Consider the following 11,123-nt stretch of genomic DNA (forward strand, 5'->3'; position numbering starts at 1 on the left):
TGGTCAGTCTACTATAATACTGTATTTGTACTATAGATGTTTCTATCTGCTGTCACAGTCGTTGTAACATTCTATAGATGTTTCTATCTGATGTCACAGTCGTTGTAACATTCTTCTTTATTTACAGGAAGAAAAAAATACTAATAAAATGAACCATGAAGCAATATGTCAGAACAGGCAACTAAACATAGAATAACAACCCACAAATAAACCAAGAATGGTTTATTTGGAACCAAATATGGTTCCCAATCAGAGACAACGATAAACAGCTGCCTCTGATTGAGAACCAATCCAGGCAACCATAGACATACAAACACCTTGACTAGACAAACCCCATAGATGTACAAAAACTAAACAAGCCCTCGTCACACGCTGACCTAACTAAAATAATAAAGAAAACAAAGTTAACTAAGGTCAGGGCGTGACATCTGCAGGCAATACTTTGATCATTTGTCATTTATAATAATGATACATTAATTTATGAATAGATATGGCAGGTTTCAGGACACTGATATATCTGAATATATTGAAAAAATATACTGCCACTATTTTCACCACCAAAGAATAGCAGTGTGGTTTTAATATGATTTGACTCTTTGCAGGCTGTCAGGCTGTCTAGTCACAGAGGAAGGCTGTGCTTCTCTGGTCTCAGCTCTGAGGTCAAACCCCTCACACCTGAGAGAGCTGGACCTGAGCTACAATCACCCAGGAGACTCAGGAGTCAGACTGCTCTCTGCTGGACTGGAGGATCCACACTGCAGACTGGAGAAACTCAAGTATGTAGAGGGTTTATGTAAATGTTCATATCAGACATGTTGGACTTATCAGGCTGGTTAAGACAAACATTCTGACCACCACTTGGACAAAGTTATATGCTGACTGTGTGTGTGTGTGTGTGTGTGTGTGTGTGTGTGTGTGTGTGTGTGTGTGTGTGTGTGTGTGTGTGTGTGTGTGTGTGTGTGTGTGTGTGTGTGTGTGTGTGTGTGTGTGTGTGTGTGTGTGTGTATCCCTCAATGACTGTCTGTTCTTCTGCTTACCGCTACAGTGTGGAACATGGTGGAGAGAACAGAATGAAACCTGGACTTAGAAAATGTGAGTGTTGACAGCTGTGAAGAATATGAACAAGAATAAGTCTTAATTCAAGTTAAGTCAAAGACCAACATCATTACTGACTTGGTCATATTAAATATCAGCTGTAGTTCTACAGAAGCAGAAATCAGGGACACCAACGTTTACAAAGAGTTGATTTGGCAATGTGTGTGTCTGTGTGTGTGTGTGTGTGTGTGTGTGTGTGTGTGTGTCTGTGTGTGTGTAATTAATGGGAATAAGTGTGTTTTATATTACCATACAGTATAACATATGATCATTCAACAAGTCTCAAGTTACCTTAACTTCTCCTTTTGACACCTAGAAACATCCACATTAAATGAATTAGTGAAAAGTGAGTTAACATTCTAATGTGAATGATGATGATTTCTAATATTGTGTCTGGTTTCATCCATCAGATGTCTGTGATCTCACACTGGACCCAAACACAGTAAACAGACTCCTCTCTCTGTCTGAGGAGAACAGAAAGGTGACATGGAGGACAGAGGAGCAGCCGTATCCTGATCACCCAGAGAGATTTGAGGACTGTGGACAGGTGCTGTGTAGAGAGGGTCTGACTGGGCGCTGTTACTGGGAGGTAGAGTGGAGTGGGATAATGGGGGCTGTTATAGGAGTGACATATAAAGGAATCAGCAGGAGAGGATGGGGTGATGACTGTTGTCTTGGATACAATGACAAGTCCTGGAGTCTGTTCTGCTATGACAACAGTTACATTGCCTGGCACAATAATAATCACACTACCATAGACGTCCCCTCCTCCAGCCCCCACAGAGTAGGAGTGTATCTGGACTGGCCAGCCGGCACTCTGTCCTTCTATAGAGCCTCCTCTGACACACTGACACACCTGTACACATTCACCTCCACATTCACTGAGCCCCTCTATCCAGGGATTAGGGTTTGTTATGACTCCTCAGTGTCCCTGAAATAATAACCTGACACACACATACACACACTGGACTCACGAACACACACACACATACTGGACTCACGAACACACACACACATACTGGACAAAAACACACACACACACACACACATACTGGACAAAAACACACACACACACACTCAACTCACGAACACACACACACATACTGGACAAAAACACACACACACACACTGGACTCACGAACACACACACACATACTGGACAAAAACACACACTGGACTCACGAACACACACACACATACTGGACAAAAACACACACACACACACTGGACTCACACACACACACACACACACTGGACTCACACACGCCCACACACACTGGACTCACACACACACACACACACCCACACACACTGGACTCACACTGGACTCACACACACACACACACACACACTCACTCACACACACTGGACTCACACACACCCTGAACACACACTGGACTCACGAACACACACACACATACTGGACTCACGAACACACACACACATACTGGACAAAAACACACACACACACACACACATACTGGACAAAAACACACACACACACACTCAACTCACGAACACACACACACATACTGGACAAAAACACACACACACACACTGGACTCACGAACACACACACACATACTGGACAAAAACACACACTGGACTCCGAACACACACACACATACTGGACAAAAACACACACACACACACTGGACTCACACACACACACACACACACTGGACTCACACACGCCCACACACACTGGACTCACACACACACACACACACCCACACACACTGGACTCACACTGGACTCACACACACACACACACACACACTCACTCACACACACTGGACTCACACACACCCTGAACACACACTGGACTCACACACACACACACACTGGACCGACACACACACCCTGAACACACACACATAAACACACACTGGAAACACACACACACTGGACGCACACTCACATTGCACACACACACTGGACAAACACACACACTGGGCAAAGACACACACACACTGGGCAAAGACACACACACACACACTGGACAAACACATACACACACACACAATTGGACACACACAGGCTGGACAAACACAGGCTGGACAAACACACACACTGAACACACACACTGGACACACACACACTGAACACACACTGGACTCACACACACACACTGGACTCACAAAGACACACACACACACACACACACACACTGGACTCACACACACACTGCACTCACACACACACACTGGACTCACACACACACACACACACACTGGACTCACTCACACACACACACACCCTGAACACACACTGGACTCACTCACACACACACACACACACACACACACACTGGACCGACACACACACCCTGAACACACACACACACTGGAAACACACACACACTGGACGCACAATCACATTTCACACACACACACTGGACAAACACACACACACTGGACAAACACACACACACTGAACACACACTGGACAGACACACACACACACACACACACTGGACAAACACACACACACACACACACACACACACACTGGACAAACACACAAACACACACACTAGACACAAACAAACACACACACGCTAGACACACACACACACACACTGGACAGACACACACACACACACACACTGGACAGACACACACACACACACTGGACAGACACACACACACACACTGGACAGACACACACTGAACACACACACACTGGGCAAAGACACACACACACACACACACACACACACACACACACACACTGGACTCACACTGGACTCACACACACACACACACACACACTCACTCACACACACTGGACTCACACACACCCTGAACACACACTGGACTCACACACACACACACACTGGACCGACACACACACCCTGAACACACATACATAAACACACACTGGAAACACACACACACTGGACGCACACTCACATTGCACACACACACTGGACAAACACACACACTGGGCAAAGACACACACACACTGGGCAAAGACACACACACACACACTGGACAAACACACACACACACACACAATTGGACACACACAGGCTGGACAAACACAGGCTGGACAAACACACACACTGAACACACACTGGACTCACACACACACACTGGACTCACACACACACTGCACTCACACACACACACTGGACTCACACACACACACACACACTGGACTCACTCACACACACACACACACTGGACCGACACACACACCCTGAACACACACACACACTGGAAACACACACACACTGGACGCACAATCACATTTCACACACACACACTGGACAAACACACACACACTGGACACAAACACACACACACTGAACACACACACTGAACACACACTGGACAGACACACACACACACACACACACTGGACAAACACACACACACACACACACACACACACACTGGACAAACACACAAACACACACACTAGACACAAACAAACACACACACGCTAGACACACACACACACACACACTGGACAGACACACACATACACACACACTGGACAGACACACACACACACACTGGACAGACACACACACACACACTGGACAAACACACACTGAACACACACACACTGAACACACACACACTGGGCAAAGACACACACACACACACACACACACACACACACACACACACACACACACACACACACACACAATTGGACACACACACACACTGGACAAACACACACACTGGACAAACACACACTGAACACACACACACTGAACACACACACACACTGGGCAAAGACACACACACACACACACACACAATTGGACACACACACACTGGACAAACACACACTGAACACACACACACACACACACACACACACACACACACACTGGGCAAAAAAACACACACACACACACACACTGGACACAAACACACACACTGAACACACACACACTGGGCAAAGACACACATGCTAGACACACACACACACACACACACACTGGACAAGCACACAAACACAGACACACACACACTGAAAACACACACACGCTAGACACACACACACACACACTGGACACAAACACACACACACACACACACACACTGGACACACACACACACACACACTGGACACAAACACACACACACTGAACACACACACACTGGGCAGAGACACACACACACACAATTGGACACACACACACACACACACACACTGGACACACACACACACACTGAACACACACACACACACACACACACAGACACTGAACACACACACACACACACACTGAACACACACACACACACACACACTGGGCAGAGACACACACACACACAATTGGACACACACACACACACTGGACACACACACACACACACACACACTGAACACACACACACACACTGAACACACACACACACACACTGAACACACACACACACTAGACACACACACACACTGAACACACACACACACACACTAGACACACACACACTGAACACACACACACACACACACACTGAACACACACACACTGAACACACACACACACACTGAACACACACACACACACACTGAACACACACACACACTAGACACACACACACACACTGAACACACACACACACACTAGACACACACACATACACACACACACACACTGAACACACACACACACACACTAGACACACACACACACTGAACACACACACACACACACTGGACACAAACACACACACACTGAACACACACACACTGGGCAGAGACACACACACACACAATTGGACACACACACACACACACACTGGACACACACACACACACACTGAACACACACACACACATACTGAACACACACACACACTGAACACACACACACACACACACACACACTAGACACACACAGACACTGAACACACACACACACACACACACACACTGAACACACACACACACACACACTGAACACACACACACTGAACACACACACACACACACTGAACACACACACACACTTGACACACACACACACACTGAACACACACACACACACACTTGACACACACACACACACTGAACACACACACACACACACACACACACACACACTGGACAAACACACACATGCTGGACAAACACACACACTGGTCTCACAAACACACACACACATACTGGACAAACACACACACTGGACACACACACACACACACACACACTGAACACACACACACACTGAACACACACACACACACACACACACTGAACACACACACACACTGAACACACACACACACACACACTGGACAAACACACACATGCTGGACAAACACACACACTGGACTCACAAACACACACACACACACTGGACAAAAACACACACACACACACACACACTGGACAAACACACACACTGGACACAAACAAACACACACAAGCTAGACACACACACACCAACTGGACAAACACACAAACTAGACACAAACAAACACACACACGCTAGACACACACACACACACACACACACTGGACAGACACACTGGACAGACACACACACACACTGGACAGACACACACACACACACTGGACAGACATGCACACACACACTGGATAGAGACACACACACAGTGGACAGACACACACACACTGGACAAACACATACACACTGAACACACACACACTGAACACACACACACTGGGCAAAGACACACACACACACAATTGGACATACACACACACTGGACAAACACACACACACACACACACACACTGGACAAGCACACAAACACACACACTAGACACAAACAAACACACACACGCTAGACACACACACACACACACACACTGGACAGACACACACACACACACACACACTGGACAGACACACACACACACACTGGACAGACACACACACACACACTGGACAGACACACACTGAACACACACACACTGGGCAAAGACACACACACACACACACACACACACACACACACACACACAATTGGACACACACACACACTGGACAAACACACACACTGGACAAACACACACTGAACACACACACACTGAACACACACACACTGGGCAAAGACACACACACACACACACACACACACACACACACACACACACACTGGACAAACACACACACTGGACAAACACACACTGAACACACACACACTGAACACACACACACACTGGGCAAAGACACACACACACACACACACACAATTGGACACACACACACTGGACAAACACACACTGAACACACACACACACACACACACACACACACTGGGCAAAAAAACACACACACACACACACACACTGGACACAAACACACACACTGAACACACTGGGCAAAGACACACATGCTAGACACACACACACACACACACACTGGACAAGCACACAAACACAGACACACACACACTGAACACACACACACGCTAGACACACACACACACACACTGGACACAAACACACACACACACACACACTGGACACACACACACACACACACACTGGACACACACACACACACACACTGGACACAAACACACACACACTGAACACACACACACTGGGCAGAGACACACACACACACAATTGGACACACACACACACACACACACACACTGGACACACACACACACACTGAACACACACACACACACACACACACTAGACACACACAGACACTGAACACACACACACACACACACTGAACACACACACACACACACACTGGGCAGAGACACACACACACACAATTGGACACACACACACACACTGGACACACACACACACACACACACACTGAACACACACACACACACTGAACACACACACACACTGAACACACACACACACTAGACACACACACACACTGAACACACACACACACACAATAGACACACACACTGAACACAGACACACACACACACACACACACTGAACACACACACACACACTGAACACACACACACACACACTGAACACACACACACACTAGACACACACACACACACTGAACACACACACACACACACTAGACACACACACACACACACTGAACACACACACACACACACTAGACACACACACACACTGAACACACACACACACACACTGGACACAAACACACACACACTGAACACACACACACTGGGCAGAGACACACACACACACAAATGGACACACACACACACACACACTGGACACACACACACACACTGAACACACACACACACATACTGAACACACACACACACTGAACACACACACACACACACACACACTAGACACACACAGACACTGAACACACACACACACACACACACACACTGAACACACACACACACACTGGGCAGAGACACACACACACACACAATTGGACACACACACACACACACACACACACACTGAACACACACACACTGAACACACACACACACACACTGAACACACACACACACTTGACACACACACACACACTGAACACACACACACACACACTTGACACACACACACACACACTGAACACACACACACACACACACTGGACAAACACACACATGCTGGACAAACACACACACTGGTCTCACAAACACACACACACATACTGGACAAACACACACACTGGACACACACACACACACACACACACTGAACACACACACACACTGAACACACACACACACACACACACACTGAACACACACACACACTGAACACACACACACACACACACACTGGACAAACACACACATGCTGGACAAACACACACACTGGACTCACAAACACACACACACACACTGGACAAAAACACACACACACACACACACACTGGACAAACACACACACTGGACAAAAACAAACACACACAAGCTAGACACACACACACCAACTGGACAAACACACAAACTAGACACAAACAAACACACACACGCTAGACACACACACACACACACACACTGGACAGACACACTGGACAGACACACACACACACTGGACAGACACACACACACACACACACTGGACAGACACGCACACACACACTGGATAGAGACACACACACAGTGGACAGACACACACACACTGGACAAACACATACACACTGAACACACACACACTGAACACACACTCACTGGGCAAAGACACACACACACACAATTGGACACACACACACACTGGACAAACACACAAACACAGACCCACACACACTGAACACACACACACGCTAGACACACACACACACACACACACTGGACACAAACACACACACACTGGACACAAACACACACACACACACTGGACACAAACACACACACTGAACATACACACACTGGGCAAAGACACACATGCTAGACACACACACACACACACACACACTGGACAAGCACACAAACACAGACACACACACACTGAACACACACACACGCTAGACACACACACACACACTTTACACAAACACACACACACTGAACACACACACACACACACTGGACACACACACCCACACACACTGAACACACACACACACACTGAACACACACACACACACACACACTAGACACACACACACACTGAACACACACACACACTAGACACACACAGACACTGGACACACACACACACACACACACACACACTAGACACACACACACACACACACTAGACACACACACACACACACACACACACTAGACACACACACACACACACACACACACTAGACACACTGAACACACACACACTAGACACACTGAACACACACACACACACACTAGACACACACACACTAGACACACTGAACACACACACACACACTAGACACACACACACTAGACACACACACACACTAGACACACACACACTAGACACACACACACACACACACACACTGAACACACACACACACACACACACACTGGACAAACACACACATGCTGGACAAACACACACACTGGACTCACAAACACACACACACATACTGGACAAAAACACACACACACACACACTGGACAAACACACACACTCTTCTTCCTAAAATTGTGACCTTGACCCAGGACCTCTTACAATAACATGTATTTTATGTTGAATAACAAATTGTACAATTATATACAATTATATATGGACATACGCTCCATAGTTGTACAAGTATACAAGGATATATTGTACTTTTCATAATAAAACACACTTGAAACAAGAAAAGGCTTGTTACTTGTGAAAACAGTTTGTTTATTGATTTTACGTTTCCTCTGTCAGGTTGACGTTAACCTGCGACTGGTTGAAACATGAAACAAATATGAAATGAAATACAAAACAATTAAATATGTGGAATAGAATTAAACAAATTGTACAATTAGTACAACAGAGTGTTGTGATGCATGGTTACTATAGCAACATAGTGTTGTGATGCAGGGTCACTATAGCAACAGTGTTGTGATGCAGGGTCACTATAGCAACAGTGTTGTGATGCAGGGTCACTATAGCAACAGAGTGTTGTGATGCAGGTTCACTATAGCAACAGGGTGTTGTGATGCAGGGTCACTATATCTCTCTGCTCTTTCTCTCTGTTCTCTCTCTCTGCTCTCTCTGTTCTCTGCTCTTTTCACACACTCTGTCTCTGTCCTCTCACTCTTTTCTCTGCACTCTGCTCTGTCTCTGTCTGCTCTCTCTGTTCTCTCTCTTTGCTTTCTCAGCCTGCTCTCTGCTCCCTCTCTCTCTGCTCTCTCTTCTCTATGTTCTCTGCTCTCTCACTTCCTCTGATCTCTCTGCTCTCTCTCTGCTTTCTCTCTCTCCCTCTGCTCTCTCTCTGCTCTCTCTGCCCTCTGCTCTCCCTGATCTGTCTCTCTGCTCTCAGCTCTCTCTGTTCTCTCTCTCTGCCCTCTCCGCTATCTCCTTCTCTCTGCCCTCTCTGCTCTCTCCCTCTGCTTTCTCTCTCGCTCTCTGCTCTCTCACTTCCTCTGATCTCTCTGCTCTCTCTCTATGCTTTCTCTCTCTCCCTCTGCTCTCCCTGATCTGTCTCTCTGCTCTCAGCTCTCTCTGCCCTCTCTCTCTCT

General features: G+C 46.9%; 1 protein-coding gene across 1 annotated transcript in view; it reads left to right on the forward strand.

Annotated features, from left to right (window-relative positions):
* Positions 1–10,272, forward strand: part of LOC135530544 (NLR family CARD domain-containing protein 3-like) — a 46,574-nt gene extending 36,302 nt beyond the window's left edge. The window contains 3 exon segments of the mRNA XM_064958845.1: positions 603–776; positions 1,046–1,092; positions 1,506–10,272. Of these exon segments, the coding sequence (XP_064814917.1) occupies positions 603–776; positions 1,046–1,092; positions 1,506–2,035 (751 nt within the window). The 3' untranslated portion in view covers positions 2,036–10,272.
* The last annotated feature ends 851 nt before the right edge of the window (positions 10,273–11,123 follow it).

This window comes from Oncorhynchus masou, unplaced genomic scaffold (assembly GCF_036934945.1).
Source record: "Oncorhynchus masou masou isolate Uvic2021 unplaced genomic scaffold, UVic_Omas_1.1 unplaced_scaffold_1375, whole genome shotgun sequence".
Classification (NCBI taxonomy): Eukaryota; Metazoa; Chordata; class Actinopteri; order Salmoniformes; family Salmonidae; genus Oncorhynchus; species Oncorhynchus masou.